The following is a 17486-nucleotide window of genomic DNA, read 5'->3' as shown; positions in this document are numbered from 1 at the left end:
GAAGAATGTTGGTAACCAAACACTTGTTGCCATTGACTTCCATAGAATTTTTTAGTAACGCGGGGTTAGTTATAATGCACGTGGTTTGAATATTTCCACACACAAAATTTACAGTGTTTATTAGTTACCATATCGACGTTATATAGGAAAAAAGTGCGCCAAAATTAAAAAATCTTTTGAAGATGTCGCTGAACATTTATTTTACCATAGTACAAACAAGCATTTTTGCTCGTTTATGTGGGCCGTCCCAAGCATGGTTGCACAACATTCATTTAGCTCAAGCCCATGAAAAAGCCACACTCCAAATGGTCAGGTCTCATGTTTAAAAGTTCATGCCAGTACAGCAGCTGTTTCGAAACTAGATGGGGGGGTGTATATATATATATATATATATATATTGCGGGGCATATTGTCACACATTAAGTGACTTATAATCACAACAGAACCTGCACTATTTATAAAACAACAACTGTTCGATCGTTCGATGTGTGGCACTTACATAATATTCCATCCAGGCTTCTTCAAGGAATATTGGTGACATAACAGCGGACTCTCCGGTTTGTGTAATTGCACTGGTTCCCGCCTCTGGCTGGAGGCATGATAAATAAAAGCAGTCAGTCAGTCAGACACCAGACAACACACTCATCTACTGCAGCACAAGCTGGTCAGGATGGGCGAGCAAAGACACCCCGTCAAAATACAGCTTGTTGGAGTGATGCAGAAAGAAGTAGTTAAAGTAAGACACTTTTTATTTTACCATTTTGCATTCGTTTGTTATAATTACATTTTAATATACATTGCCGTTGTTTTGAATAAGATTATTGATGTTTTTACTACACACAACACATTATTATAATTTATCAGCATTAGTATAATTGATTTATTATTATATATAAATACTATAATAATAATAATTATACATAATAATAAAAAAAGGTCAGATAACCTAAATGTGCTTCATGTGGTAACAGTTCTTTATTCTTTAAAAAATTATAACAGAATATTAACACAAGTTTTTAAAACTTGATAACTAAATTTTTAAGGGTCAGATCGGATAAGGAAACACTCTTGTATGTACAGTGGTTCATTAACATTGGGACATACTTGAAGACTGTAATGTAAAGCGAGAGCTTTGATGTAATTAAAATGAAGTATTGAAATGTCTAATACATTCTTCTCTTCAGTTCTACATGATCACTGTACTCTGGTCAGATCACAATGAGATTACTGTGTACAGATCGCTTGAAGACTTCAAAACGCTCCACGTAAGACCCTTTCTTCTCTTAATTTAATCTATCTATCCATTATCGCCTATCTATCTATTCATCTATCTATCTATCTATCTATCTATCTATCATCTATCTATCATCGCCTATCTATCTATCCATCCATCCATCCATCCATCCATCCATCTATCTATCTATCTATCTATCATCACTTATCTATCTATCTATCTATCTATCTATCTATCCATCTATCTATATATCCATCTATCCATATATCTATCTATCTATCTATCTATCTATCCATCTATCCATCTATCATCGCCTATCTATCTATCATCTATCTATCTATCTATCTATCTATCTATCTGTCATCGCCTATCTATCTATCTATCATCGCCTATCTATCTATCTATCTATCTATCTATCTATCTATCTATCTATCTATCATCGCCTATCTATCTATCTATCATCATCTATCTATCTATCCATCTATCTATCTATCTATCTATCTATCATCGCCTATCTATCCATCTATCAATCTATCTATCTATCATCGCCTATCTATCCATCTATCTATCTATCTATCATCGCCTATCTATCCATCTATCTATCTATCATCGCTTATTTATCTATCTAGTCAAGTAGAATAATATCTACATGCTTATTACTGTAGAGACACCTCAAGAAGAAATTCCCTCCTTCAAACCCCTTTAGAAGATCAGGAAGGATTATTCCCAAATTTAAAGGTAAATACTTTACCAGTTGTTCATTAAACAATGTGCAAATTCAAGTACAGCCCTCATCATGAAGTCATATATATTAAAAAAATAATAATAATGTATTTGCAGCTGCAAGAGTGCAGAAGAGCATGCAGAAGTGGAGCCCCAGTAAGTCAGTGCTCAGACTGAAGGTTCTGGAAGAATACTGCAGTGAACTGCTGAAGAGTGATCCCCGTATCTGCCAGAGCTCAGAGCTCCTCCAGTTCCTGCTTCCCAAACCCCAGGACCTCGATTCGGACTTTGCAAAAAACAGGTAAGCGGATGCTGCAAAAACAAGCAGAGCGGAAAATAATAAACACGTGCTAGAATTTTCAAAACAATACGAAGTCTCTGAAACGGAACCAAATTAAAGATTGTGTTTTGTCCGGCAGTATCGTGATCATGCCATCAGAGACCTCTCTGGGCAGCAGTAATGTCGGGATGAACAATGTTACTCAACCCTTTGTTGCTGAAACATACCGATGCATAGCTACTTACGAGACCAAGGACACCAAGAATCAACCCTTCAAGGTTGAGGTGGATGAGATAGTGGATGTGCTCATTAGGGACCGAAAAGGTGAGAACGACTCATTTGGCCTTTGAATTGTTTGCCAGACTACACAGAGTCTCTAAAAATGTAGTCTCTAACCTTGCTGTACTTTGTCTCATCAGGATGGTGGCTGGTGGAAAATGAAGCCAAATGTCTCGCTTGGTTTCCTGCTCCGTATCTACAGAGAGCTGAGATGGGTGATGATGGTCCTGATGTGATGGATGGCGGCAGTACGTACCCGTTTAGTGGTTTCTAATGTATTCTGCCAGTATTTATTTGGAAATAAAACCGGTTTGACTGCACATTCTTGTGTTCTGAATCAGCCTTCCTGGAAACCAATATGGAAATCAACCTAATTATGCTTATACCACTAACTTTGACAATGAATTAATTCTGGCGACTTTGTTGTCGCAAATCACTGTGAAGGCACAAATCAAAAGTACAGGGGTGTCAACGTCCTGCAAAGTTCAGGCCCAACTGCTGTTTGGATGTTAAGAATGCATTCATCTGTTCACCAAGTTGTTCTTAACATTTTGCATTCGTCAGGTGTTTTCTATGTTGCTGCCAAAAGTTACAAAGCCATGAACAGTGATGAACTCTCAGTCGAGATCGGGTCTGTGGTAGAGGTGCTACAGAAGTCTGACAACGGCTGGTGGATAGTGAGGTAAATCATCTCGTTTACTGAGAAAAATGAGCTGATGAAAATACACAGCAGTTATGTAACGGGCAGCAATGCTTATCCTGCTCATCTGACATGCTGAAGAGTCTGGAAACAAACTTGGCACTCGCTTTACATCCTCATTTTTGTGGACTAGTTTTGCCAGTTTGCTTCTTCCTTGTTTACTTTCAATGAAACCAACTTACCCAATGATTTTACATAAGCTCTAATGCTAATCCTAGATCTGTCCTCAACGATTGAGAGCTGTCTTTGTCTATCCTTCAGGTACAATCGAAAGGCAGGATTTGTACCAGCTATGTACCTGCAACCGTACAGTAACCCACGGATTCACCTGATGCCCGCTAAGAGGGAGATGACCAGCTCCACTCTTGACTTGGCACAGCTTCAACGTCCTGGAGAAGATTTCCTGCAGGTCTCCGGCCGTGAGCTTAGCAGATCCCAGGACAACCTGGGACCTTCAGGAAGCACCTTGGACCCTAAAGACAAGCAGATGTCACGTTCAATGAGTGGGTTGCGGTCAATCCGAGTGGAGTTTGCCAAGAACGGTCCGCAAAGCAGTCTGAGCGACGACAGCGAAGCGTTCAGCGACCAAAGCAGCGATTCGCTAAATTGCTTGGATTCGGAAGAGCATTTACGCCAGAGTCGCACCCCTACGCCAGACTCTTCAGGCAGCCTGAGCCCTGAAAGTGCCGGAGAATGCAAGATGATCGGCAGCAGATCAGACCCCAGTCTCAACAAGATGCCCTCCACCCCCAAGATACCACCCAGACCCCAAGCTCAGGAGATACTCAAACGCTGCACCACCGTCACACGCAAAAACCTGCAGAGAACCAATTAGGCCAATGTCTCACGCACTTTATGTTACATTACATGTTTGAGGAGAAAATCCAAGAGTCCATGTCCAGAGTGGTTTATATTAAGTGGCCGTAATACCGGTGTACTTACATAGTAACTAGATGTGTACGTAGTATGTAACCACAGTGGAAGTACACATTGGTACATAGTATCTACAGCTGTAATGTTTGAACAGCACTTTTTGGTAAAGAAAGTGTTACACTTTATATTAGATTTATCATGTAATTACTCTGATGTTACACAGCAGCGGCCAGTAAGTTAGGCTTTACATATAAATTGTGGTTGGTGTCCAGAATGTTACACTTTATATTAAGTGGACAGTTCTTGAGGAGTTACCATGTAAGTACACCAACTCGAGATCCAACTCCTCCCACTTTACATATCCCTAAACCTACCCATCTCCACCCCCTGGATCAAATTGTTCCAATTACTCTTATACATATTGTTGTTACAAAATGTAGTTTTCTAATTGCTGTTACACGAATACTTAGTGAAGTGAAAAAAAGTGTTGTTACCAATGTCCTGTTACACATTTGTACTTACACAAACCATCCTGAGGGTTGTTACATGTGTGTAGTTACAGAAACATTACAGCTGTAGATACTATGTACCAATGTGTACTTGCACTGTGGTTACATACTACGTACACATCTAGTTACTATGTAAGTACACAGGTATTACGGCCACTTAATATAAAGTGGGACCAAGCATTATTGTCCACTGCGTAACACTTGCTTGATGCCAATGTGATTATTTGATGGACAAATTATGGAGCTTCAGGAGAGATTCTTGTGTGCATTTATTTTACTAGAACTAAGTTTAGATCTTATTCTCGGAATGGAATATTGCGCGTGTTACAAATGATTGATCTACATGTTTCTAAAGAAGCTGCTCTTATTCTAATAGACAAATGTAGATGTTCTTTTACTGAAGAAAAGATAATGATCGACACAGCCTAGAAATGTTTTTAGAAATCGGATACAGAATATATATCTAAGATTTGTGTCTTTCCTAGTTTTCCCTCGTTTGAAGAAAGAATATTTTTCCATAGTGGAAAATATTACTTGTGCCTTATATGCATTGTATATCCTGACATATTATATATACTGTGTACACTCTTCAGAGTTGATTTGTTGTATGTTTTTCCCATGATGATTGCCTGTAAATATAAAATAAAATATTTAACCCTAAAGACTGCCATTATTGGAGTGTTCATTTCTGCAAATGGATTGTTAAAGAGATCTTTTCATTTGCAGTGGCAATGTACAAGAAGCATATCTCATTAAGCGTGATGTATGCCAAAAAACACAGGTTAGGGTCAGTTCTTTAAGGACCAATGTCCAAGTCAGAGGTCTCCAATCGTTGGCTCCAACTCAATCAATCCCACCTTAACCAGCTAATTATTCCTGTATCTCAAAGAGTAGAGTTTGACATTAGCAACACCAAGGTCATGGGTTCGATTCCCATGCACGAATGACTAAAAACCAGTTCAAGCATTCAAATGCATAAATCTAAATGCGTTGAGATGTTGGAGAAGGGTTGGCAGTGAGATCAGCAGGAACGTAGCTCTCCAGGCTATTCCTGTTTTAAGTTTATTGCTAATATTACTGTGTTTTAAACCAAAGGTGTCCAAGTCCTGCTCAAAAGGTTAAAGGTTCTTTACACGTAGTGACAGTTCTATTTAGAACTCTAGCATCCTGAAGTACCCTTTCATGCGGAAATGGTTCTTTGTGTTAGAGTTCAGGGTTCTTTATTCTCGCGTTTTTGTTTTTCAAACCTGTAACTGTCGAAGCAGCTCAATACTGATTTTCTGGAGTTCAGTGATCCAACTACAGACTGTCAACACACTCTCAACAGGTAAATGACTTCATTCTTACATTTAAATACCAATTTAACTTTAAAATTGTAACTGGTTTCCAAACAAACATGTTGTTTTTGTCACATGTAAGTAGCTTTGTTTACGCTGAGGATACTTCTCTTCTCCACTAAGTAACATTGAATATATAAACCATATTGTTAGAATTTTTTAATTATTGCTTGGGTTTATGCATAAACATACCCAGTCACAAAAATAAAATAAAGCTATATCATGACTTTATATCACTTTTTTCTTTTAAGATTGTGAAGGGCTCACATCATGTCCATTTTTTTACTACTTTTGGCCTTCGTGAACATAATTGTTTTTACATAAACAAATGGAAGAGACAAACTGTAACTCTAAACTCAAACAGTGTCGATTACTAGAGAAAACGAGAAAATACAAGTAAAAAAAAAAAATGATAAAATAAAAGTTTCACTGAACATAGAATGAGAACACTCTTTTTTGTTATTTAAAATGTACCATCATTCACTAAAATATATAGTATTTGATATGTAAAAAAGCCCAAATCATCCTTTTAGTGGTTTAATTTGAACATTTATTCCTATTAATGTTGTCCATTGACTTCCAAATAATTGCGGAATTACTATAAATACATTTTTTTGCTTTATAACCAAGAATCTTCCTCCAAGCTGAACATAATTTCAAACACATGAAGGAGAATAAAACGTATTCCTCTTCTCCAATAGATATGAACATGATCTAATTTGAAGAATGACAAAACAGCTACTTAACAAAACACTTAAGGTTATTTTGCAATTGGTGCGGAGATACAAACAGGAAACCCCTGTTTATTGTTGATGAATCAGAAAATTCAGGAAGGTCATAAGCAGTCCATGAATTCAACAAACAGTACTGACAGCTACAGCAGCCGATCACCTTATATTTGCAGTTTTGGAGGGGTCAGAATCCGTAGACTTGGTGGAAATTTCCATGACATTATCCTCATCTTCACTATCATCTACGACGCTGTTCACACGGTTCGGTTTCACATGAGCGCTTTTAGATGTGCTGACGCTTTCATCTTCATCAAGGAGCTGCTCTGTTGTTTCTGAATCCTCCAGAGCTTCCTCTTCATCTTCTTGTCGCTGCTGAGATACTGGATTGTCCGTCATCTCCACTGGTTGCTTGTCTATGATGAAGATGGATTGAGGGCTGGTGTCCAGCTCATCATCATCATCATCATCCAAGTTCACACTAGAGAAAAGCAGCAGACCAACAGGTGATGTAATGAACAAACTTTCAAACGAATGACAGGGGAACCACACATAAAAAACGGCATTGTATTATAAAATAAAAACAGTAAAAACATAAATATGTGACCCTGGAGCACAAAACCAGACAAAAGGGTCAATTTTTTTAAATTTAGATTTATGCATCATCTGAAAGCTGAGTAAATAAGCTTTCCATTGATGTATGGTTTGTTAGAATAGCACAATATTTGGTCGAGATACAACTATTTGAAAATCTGGAATCTGGAATCATATCATAGGGATATCAACAATAGCAAGGGAAAATTTGGCAAGATGTTTAATAAGTGAAACTCAATAAGACGTTTGAGTGAATCTTTAATAGGTGAAAGAAATATTTAACATTTGTTAAAAGTAAATCTGGGTGCACTGTATTTATTTAAACCCACTTCCTGAAAGATTGTAATTAAGCGGTGACTCGTGTAATTCGACAGAACTGTAGACGGGTCAACCAAGGAAATATCTTTTCAAATAATTTAATTTAGTATGTGACATACTTTACTGTGTTGACATCTGTTTGGGTAAAAGCTTTATGCATTTAGATTTATACATCCAAGTCTGGGTGGGTTTTCTGACATTGTAAGATGTTTGCTAGATTGTTGATCATTCGTTTTTATAGCACAAATATAAAGGACTTGTTTCGCACCAAAGTTTAATATTCATAGTTAGGAGTTTGTTCAGATCAATAACCCTGAACAATAGAAATACTGATGCTTCCCTTAGCAAAAAACACTGTTTTAAAGGGGTCATATGATGCGATTTCAAGTGTTCCTTTCTCTTTGGAGTGTTACAAGCTCTTGGTGCATAAAGAAGATCTGTAAAGTTGCAAAGACTAAAGTCTCAAATCCAAAGAGATATTCTTTATAAAAGTTAAGACTCGTCCACGTCCTCCTAAAACGCCTCGTTTAAACACGCCCCCACGTCTACGTCACAATGTGGGAAGATTTGCATAACGCCGCCCAAATGTTCACGCAAAGAAAGAAGGCGTAACTTTTATTCTCGCTGTAGTATTGTTGCCGCCAGTTCAGCCAATCACAACGCACTGGATAGCTGGCCAATCACAGCACACCTCGCTTTTCAGACCGTTGAGCTTTGTAGAAATCAAGCGTTTCAGAAGGCGGGGCATAGAGGAGAAACAATAATGTACAGTATGTGGAAAATAATGTGTTTTTTGAACCTTAAACCGCATGAACACATTTCATTACACCAAATACACAAAATAATGTTCTTTTTAGCAACGTCATATGACCCCTTTAATGAATACAATTCCAGGACGTTTTGGGAAAACTTTACCTGTCGATACCACCTGTAATACGCATCTTCTGCCACATATAATCGAGAAACATTGAGGCCTGCAGGAGACGGCCAATCCGCTGCATGTGTCTCTCTGCAGGAAGTAAGAAACAATCACATTTGTTACGCTAGATTTCAATGCAATAGCCAGAAATACTGGTCTCTTGTGTTTATCATGGGTGAACTTAATTGTATTAAAAATAATACCCCACCTGTGTAGGGTATGAGGGCCTCGAGATGAGTACGAGTGGCCTGATACTGCAGGATTTCCTCCGGGCTCAGGTGTGTGAGCAGCACCTGCAGCACGGCCTGGGCATCCAGACAGCTGCGTGAATTAGTGTTCCACACCACACAGTATCGCAGCAGCGACTCTGAACACGACACACGCCACAGTCACACAATCAGGCAACGCAGACAAAAACAGCCTGGTGCACCAACACATGACGTCTACCTTTCTGATCCTGACGGAGTTTCAGGAGCGTCTTTTCTAGCTCCTGTATCCCATCCTCCTGCTGGCGAATTTCTGTTCAGGATTAAAGAAAAGGAACATATGTGAGCACAAAAGCAGTGTTAAGTCGCATAAATCTCAATTTCGAGAAATTGACCCTTATTACTGGTTTTGTGCTCCAGGGTCACAAACCATCATAAATAATTCAGTTATTTATTTTGTTAATTAATGTTTTCATTTGACAGCCATATGGACAAATTTCAACAGTTACAGTTGACAATTTCAGCATTTTGACTCACATTTTTGTGGACACGAGTAAAATGAAATATTTTCTTATTTGAAAGAAAACTGAAGTTAAACTCTATTTTTCCAAGGGATTTAGATTGTAGAAATAAATTTAATATAGATAATCTTGACCTTAACATTTTATTCGTTATTTTGAGCTCAAGACTCGTCAGTTCAAAAAGCGAACATTGCAAAAACTGCAATTTAGGGGACATAAAGGCCATTTCAAACAAACTGAAAAATAGGGTGCGCAAAATAAATGTTTTTATTTTATAGCATGTATTATAAAATATGATACTTCTGAAGAAAAAAAATATAATTATCATCAATGGACACAAAATGTACCCTAAATTATAGGATGAACCATATATAAATCATTCATATTATTTCTATCACATTTATTTTGTATACAATTGTGGTCAAAAGTTTATATACATCTTGCAAAATCCGCAAAATGTTAATTATTTTAGCAAAATAAGACAGATCATACAAAATGCATGTTACTTTTTATTTAGTACTGTCCGGAATAATATATTTTACAACTACATATATATATATATACATATACATACATACAGTGCTTAGACCACAGCTGCCCTAAACTATTGGTGAATACCAAAATAATTTTTTATGTTTTGGTTATTCCACACCAGTATGTGTAAGCTCTTTAGTCACTGTAGTGTTTCTAATGCTGAAATATAATTATTGTTGGGATTTAATGGATTTAAAGATAGATTGCACAAAAGTTTCATCAAAAGCAAACTATTTGGAAGTCAGTAACAACAGAGACTGTGGAAAAGTACATAAAAACAATGCCAGCAAGAACGCAAGCTGTTATCAAGGCCAAAGCAGGCACACAATAAAAATAAAATATATAATTGTCTTTGGTTATTAGGTGTGAATACAGACTATTTAGTTGTTTCAGTTTGTTATTTGCCTAATAAATGACAATAAAAGTTTTAGTTTTAAACAAGTTTTTGACAGATTCCTAAATATTTGTTTTGTATTTATTATGACAAGTGGTTTAATAAATTTGTTAAGCATTGTATATATATATATATATATATATATATATATGTGTGTAGAGCAAAAACAAGATTTTTTTTATTTTAGATTTGGCATTTTTGAGGTTTGACCAGTTCAGCTAAAGAGCAACGCTGGAATTTCTGAAGGAGTGCTGTTGAAAACACCTTTCATACTCCGTTTACACACTGTGGCTGTGGATAAAAGAACCTCATTCAAATACAAGACAATGAGAAATAATTCACCAAACGTCGTCTTTCACAATCATAAGCCATCATCGGAAATTAGCTAGAGTTTGAGTGACGACATTCAAGAACTAAAGCTCATTCACTTTTTCCAAGAAAAAAAATAATAATCCTGTCACAAAAACAAAAAACAGGACAATTAAACAGAAGTGGAGGAGATTCTCAGATTTCAGGTGAATAAACATGGTGGAGTATTATAATGTGGCTCTACCTGATTTTATATTGAACAAATCAAAGTGGCCATTTAAAATAAATGCGGTTGTTAAGTAGAGCAGGCATGTTGACTCAATGCAGAGAAATGAAAGAGAAAGTACCTCTGATGACTCGTAATGCAGTGTGCGGCTGAGTCAGAGAGATAGCGACTCCCAGAGCCTTCACATACTTCTTCTCATGAAGTAAATTTGACAGTTCCTGCTGCCTGTGAATACGCCACAACATCCAGAAACCCTCAAACTACATGTTTCTGATGTTTTATTTGGGAATGACAGACGATAGTAAGAGACGGTACTTTCAAAAATGATGATATAAAAGGGAAGGTTCACCCAAAATACGAAAATCCAGGCATCATTTAAAAACATAAAACTTTCAACCTTCAAAACACAAAGATATTTTGAATAAAACATGAGTGATTTCTGTCCCTGCACTGAAGGTTTATAAGCTTCAAAAAGTTTATAAAGACATAATAAATGTAATTGTATGTACAGTTGTGTTTCTATTTACCATATTTGATGAGCTCCATGTATGCGTGTTGATGTGAATACAAGCCTAAATTAAATCTGTTCATCATATCTTCATGAGACACACTTGAGATTAAACCGCTCAAATCATGTGGATTTCTTTTATGATGTCTTTATGAATGTGTGAAAGTTTTGATGGACTTTTAATGGACGGAAATCTCTCGGGTTTCATTAAATATATCTTCATTTGTGTTTTGAACTACATGACGGTGACGGTTCATTTTTGGGTGAATTATCCCTTTAATATTAGAAAATGACACTAATCATTAATATGACCATAACGAGGCCAGAATGTTCATGTTTAAGCTATGATGTATTAAGACCAGGATCAGGTAAAAGTAAACCGCTTTCACGGTTCAGGAAACGTTGTTTCAACATCAGGATTCAGTTGACAAAGAGATGAAAGGTTTAAAAGGCAAAAGCTTGACTAGGAGTTTGCTTAGCTTGGCTAAATGTTTTGGCATCCAGCCTTGTCAGTCTTCAATCACATGTCTATACGGCTGACTGCATTCGTTTGTTACTAATTGCAATGCGGGCGGTGACTTACTTAAGGACTTGGTCTTCTTGTTTGGCCTGCTCCTCTGCCAGCTCCACTTCAGTCACGTCCTTACGGGAAGAGAAAGACAATGAGAAATACAAACAAACTAATGCACTGAAACTGTATTGTATGTATAGACAACGGAGAAAAAAACACAGCAACCATAACCAATGAACAGAAATGTTTTTTGCTAGAGTGAAAATTATTATTTGTGCACCAAAGACAGCTCCCATTTTGGGAGCATGATACTATAGCTCAGCATCCGGTTTCACATAGTAGTGAAAATTGCTTGATAATTAGTAGGCAGCGTGCGCATACTTTTGGAGTGTTATCTAAGAATCGTGTGTTAAATGATCATCCAGTTGTGAAATTACATTCATTTGTTTTATATGCAACTATAAAAGAAGAAGCGTTGCGTTACACAGACCGGAGATGTGACCAAAAACCGATGGATGAATCGAGTTCTCCTGAATGGAATATTGTAGGAATCTTGCTCAATACTTTGCTTCACGGAGAAAACAGTTGTGCAGCTTAATATTTTTTAACAGTGACATTTTTCCAGGACTCTTTGATTAATAGAATGTAAAAAAAAAAAAAAAAAATCTATTTGAAATTTTTTTTTGTAACATTAGAACTTTGACCAATTTAGTGCATCCTTGCTGAATAGAAGTATTAATTTCTTTACCAAAAAAGAAGAAAATCCTACTGACCCCCAAATTTTGAACGGCAATGTATGAATAACTTAAGTTGCTTTAAAAAAGCAGTACATGAGAATCCAGAAATAAGGAAGTGGAACATATTCATCATAATGATGTAAAAAAAAACAATGCCGCTTTTCTCTTGGTAACGGAAGCATTAATGATTGCAGCATTGTTCCACTTCACATTCCCGTGTTTAACAGTGCTCTAGCACATCTGAGTCTGAGCTGAAACTGACTGCATAGGAAACATCGGGTGGACTGACCTTCCACAGTGTGATGGTGGAATCGGCTGATCCCGTCACCATCAGGCCGTCTTTGCTGCTGCCATGCAGAGCCCACACTTCGTCCTGGTGAGCATCAAAAGTTTTCACACACTCGTTTGTTTTTATGGTCCACAACTTAACAAGTCCATCAGAACCACTAAAGAATGACAGAGAAGAGAGATTCGGGTTACTGGGGGAAAATGTTTGGTTGAAAAAGTCTGCTGTAAAGACTCTCATTATAATGAAAGTGTTGAATATAGTGCGTGTGAACTGTCAGAAAATGTCAAAGGAAGCACATAACCTACCTAGACACTAGTTGAGTTCCTCGACTGACAAAGATGATCTTTAGCACAGAGGCATCATGTCCCTCGAACGTCTGCGGAGATAAAACACAGAAATCCTGTGAATCGACTTCACGAGCATCGGTTTGAACAGAATGCAAATGTTTACTTTCAGCGATTACGATACAGTATGGTACGTCAACACGAAATCAAAATGTTCCTAATACATGTCCTTGGCCTCCATTGATTCATCAGTGCATGTTACACTAAAGAAAAAAACATTTGCCTTTCAAATTAAAAAAAAGACGAAAGAAAAATAACACAAATGATACCACTAAGCCTTGTTCCTTTTTAAAGCCGAACCCTTGGCACCATTACAGTATCTAGCACTCATTTTACTATCAAATTGGATATAGTCAAATCCCATCTCACATTTTGTTGGAAACACATGAAATTGTACCTCTTTTTAAATCCTCGTGGGAAATATAATCTCTTGAAATCACATATCAAACTCACCTGAACAGCTCTTTAAACATGTACGTGTAACTCACCTTGAGGCAGCTGAAGTCTTGAATGCTCCAGATTTTGATGGAGCCGTCCGCTGAGGCCGTGGCCAGGACCTGGTCCACAGGAGAGAACTGCACACACCAAACACCTCGACTGTGACCGCTGAAGACACCTAACAGACTCATATCAAGCCAGCGACCAGAGTTTAGCCGAGCGGTCCTGAGAGCCAGAGGCCAGCAGCTTGTCATTGGGAGAGATGGTCACGCTGTTCACATCCTTCAGGAACATACGAGGAAGAGACAGGACAACAGAAGAGAAGATGATGGAAAATAAAGTGACAAACTGGGGAGTAATGGATTCAAAGTAGCAACACTACTAACTTAGATTCATTGTTCAGAACTGTGACAGCACCTTGGATGTCTCAGAAACAAAGTCTGATTCATTTTAGTGAGTCTTTTTTTTTTTGGTGTTTCATTGGATGATTCGTTTATATACACTATCATTTAAAAGTCTGAAATAAGTAAATATATATTTATTTATATTTTTATGAGATGAACTTTTATTCAGCAAGGACACATTAAATTAATCAAACGTCACAGTAAAGACAAGTATAATGTTAATAAGGATTTCTATTTCAATTAAACACTGCTTTATTGGGGAAATCAGCATATTAGAATGATTTCTGAAGGATCATGTGATATTGAAGACTGGAGTAATGATGCTGAAATTTCATTCATAAATAACATTTTAAAATATATCACAATAGTAAACAGTTATTTTAAATAGCAATAATATTTCACAATAAAACAGTAGTTTTACTGCATTTTTGAATAAATAATTGCAGCCTTGCTGCGCATAAGATACTTCTTTCAAATGCATTGAGCAAATCTTACCAACCCCAAACTTTTGAATGGTAGTATACAGTTTTGTAGTACAGGTATACAATTAATTAAAATGTATGTGCAGAATACTGTACTTTGTAGATTACATTTATTAAAATAATAGCATTTATTACAAACAGTTCACAAAATAATATAATAAGTAAATGCTGCTGTTAATTGCTACGTTTCCCATTTTTTGTATTGTTGGTACTTAGTGTATAGTTCAAAAACACCTAATTGAGATCTTTTTTTTTGTTGTGTCTGATAAATACAACTCTAATGAAAATACCTATATATTATTATACATATATTTAAGAAGCTTAACATCCTAACATCCTTCACAACACCGGAGGAAGACAAACTCAAGAGCATGGTTTCAGCTGTCAACATTTTTGTAACATTTTCTGACAGTTTCGTTGAACGCATTTCCTGAACGAGAAAGAACGTGACCGGGGCAGCGACCCACCTTGTCGTGAGCTTTCTCTGTGAGTCGTGCCGTCATCAAGACCGGTTCACATCCCACATCAGGAAGAGGGTCAGGCAGATCCCACACCTTAATAGTACAGTCCTGACTGCCCGACACCAGGAAGGCTTTCTTTAACCTGCGTACAGCGACAGGGTTATTATGATCAGTGTTGGGGGTAACGCATTACAAGTAACGCGAGTTACGTAATCAGATTACTTTTTTCAAGTAACTAGTAAAGTAACGCATTACTTTTTAATTTACAAGAGAATATCTGAGTTACTTTTTCAAATAAGTAACGCAAGTTACTTTTTTTTCCAATTTATTGATTGACAGCTCTCCTGTCCCCATGTTGAGAGAAATCAGAAGATGTTAATGTAGTTCTAAAATAAATATGAATATACATTAATTCATCTCACTCACATTTTTTTATTTTAAAAACAAACAAGCAAGCCCTGTCCAGATTTTAAAAAGTAACGCAGAAGTAACGTAACGCATTACTTTCCATAAAAAGTAACTAAGTAACGTAATTAGTTTCTTTTTTATGGAGTAACGCAATATTGTAATACGTTACTTTTAAAAGTAACTTTCCCCAACACTGATTATGATTAACTAAAACTAAAAACATTTTTAAAAAATGTATTGCTTGAGATACGTATTTAATATGTATTAACTACAAACAGTTCAGAAAATAATACAATTTACAAGCTACAAGTTTCCCATTTTTATTCGAGGCATTATTAGTGTACATTTTGTATATTTGTGATATTCAAAGTAAATAATTATGTAAATAAATCAGTTCACAAACATCTAATTGAGATCAAAGTTAAAGTTAAAGTCAAACTGAAACGTTAACTGAAATAAAATACTTTATTCAGCTAGCTGCCAATTTCTCATTTTTAACTTTATGCCCTAAAAACTAAAACTGAAATAAAAATTAATAAAAACTGTATAGACATATAAAAACAAAAACAAACTTTAAATTTAAAATGTAAATATATAAAAGGATCCTATAAAATGTTCTCAGTGCTACATTAACACTGGCACAGAAACAGGCGTACTTATTTGAACAGTTTTTAAGTTCACATAATATAAAGTGACAAATATGTTAAGAAACATTACAAACTAGTATACTGTTATAAAATAAATAGGTCTGGTTCTTTAATCTGATAAGATAGGCCACGTTCAAAGGTGTTGTAAAAAAAGCCAGTAAGTGCTGCATAGCTTGGCAACTGAAAAAAGTTCATGAATTATATTAGAATAGGTTATTATGATCAGGCCTGTCGCAATCATTGATCTAAATGCGACAGACTGTGTTATCAGTTTAGCAAAACTTTTCAAAGAGTTTCAGGACAGACCTACAGTATGATCATACACTGCAGGTGTTTCTGAACGTGTCTTAACTTATATTGCTTATCTAACGGATCTATCTTGCTGGACCTGTCCTCTGCTTTTGACACGGTTAACCACCAGATCCTCCTGTCAATCCTATTGGCAAACGGCATCTCAGGAACCACACTCCAGTGGTTTGAGTCTTACCTCTCAGATAGGTCCTTCAAGGTATCTTGGAGAGGTGAGGTGTCCAAGTCACAACATCCAGCTACTGGGGTGCCTCAGGGCTCAGTACTTGGACCACTTCTCTTCTCTGTCTACATGGCATCACTAGGTTCTGTCATTCAGAAACATGGCTTTTCATATCACTGCTATGCTGATGACACTCAACTCTACCTCTCATTCCATCCTGATGATCCGACGATAGCTGCTCGCATCTCAGCATGTCTAACAGACATTTCTTGTTGGATGACGAACCATCACCTTCAACTCAACCTGGCCAAGACAAAACTACTTGTGGTTTCAATAAACCAATCACTTTATCAAAATTTCACCATCCAGTTAGGCACATCAACCATAACTCCTTCAAAAACAGATAGAAACCTTGGAGTTGTGATTGATGATAAGCTAAATTTCTCAGACCACATTGCTAAAACTGCCCTTTCCTGCAGATTTGCTTTATACAACATTAGGAAGATCAGGCCCTTTCTTTCAGAACATGCAACACAACTCCTTGTTCAAGCTCTTGTTCTGTCCAGGCTGGACTATTGCAATGCTCTCTTGGCAGGTCTTCCAGCCACTTCTATCAAACCTCTACAATTAATCCAAAATGCCACTGCAAGATTAATCTTTAATGAGCCGAAAAGAACACATGTCACACCTCTGTTCATCAATTTGCACTGGCTACCAAGTAGCTGCTCGCATTAAATTCAAGGCTACTGTTTGCCTACAAAACCACCACTGGCTCTGCACCCATTTACCTAAATTCATTACTTCAGAGTTATGTGCCCTCTAGAAGCTTGCGTTCTGCAAGTGAACGGCGTATTATTGTGCCATCTCAAAGAGGCACAAAATCACTTTCACTGACTTTTTCATTAACTGTTCCCTCCTGGTGGAATGACCTGCCCAAATCAATCCGAGCAGCTGAGTCCTTAACCATCTTCAAGAAACGACTAAAAACACACCTGTTCCACCTTTATTTGACCCTCTAACTCGAACACTTTCTATTCTATTTTAATTCTACTTTATATTTATCTTCTTTTTTTATTTATTTTTATTTAAAAAAAACAACAA

The 17486-nt window shown here is 36.8% G+C and overlaps 1 protein-coding gene and 1 pseudogene across 1 annotated transcript; one reads left to right on the top strand and one right to left on the bottom strand.

The window, feature by feature from the left end:
- Positions 1-636: 636 nt before the first annotated feature.
- LOC107713950 (NADPH oxidase organizer 1-like) lies at positions 637-4107 on the top strand. The gene is made up of 8 exons (XM_016519615.1): positions 637-736; positions 1185-1265; positions 1900-1972; positions 2075-2258; positions 2377-2561; positions 2657-2764; positions 3081-3198; positions 3478-4107. Exons 1-8 carry the CDS (start codon positions 671-673, stop codon positions 4049-4051), a joined length of 1389 nt encoding a protein of 462 aa, XP_016375101.1. The 5' UTR covers positions 637-670; the 3' UTR covers positions 4052-4107.
- Positions 4108-6475: 2368 nt separating this feature from the next.
- The window catches only part of LOC107713933 (transducin beta-like protein 3), a 24028-nt pseudogene continuing 13017 nt past the window's right edge, over positions 6476-17486 (bottom strand).

Source organism: Sinocyclocheilus rhinocerous, unplaced genomic scaffold, assembly GCF_001515625.1.
Source record: "Sinocyclocheilus rhinocerous isolate Xijiao unplaced genomic scaffold, SAMN03320098_v1.1 scaffold1140, whole genome shotgun sequence".
Taxonomy (NCBI): domain Eukaryota; kingdom Metazoa; phylum Chordata; class Actinopteri; order Cypriniformes; family Cyprinidae; genus Sinocyclocheilus; species Sinocyclocheilus rhinocerous.
The sequence above is the reverse complement of the archived record's forward strand: the minus strand, read 5'-3'. Positions and strand labels throughout refer to the sequence as shown.

Coding starts and splice junctions, on each gene's coding strand:
- LOC107713950 (XM_016519615.1), top strand. CDS start 671: ATGGGCGAGCAAAGACACCCCGTCAAAATACAGCTTGTTGGAGTGATG. Junction 2,259..2,376: donor TCGGACTTTGCAAAAAACAG/GTAAGCGGATGC, acceptor TTTGTCCGGCAG/TATCGTGATCATGCCATCAG. Junction 2,562..2,656: donor GCTCATTAGGGACCGAAAAG/GTGAGAACGACT, acceptor TTGTCTCATCAG/GATGGTGGCTGGTGGAAAAT.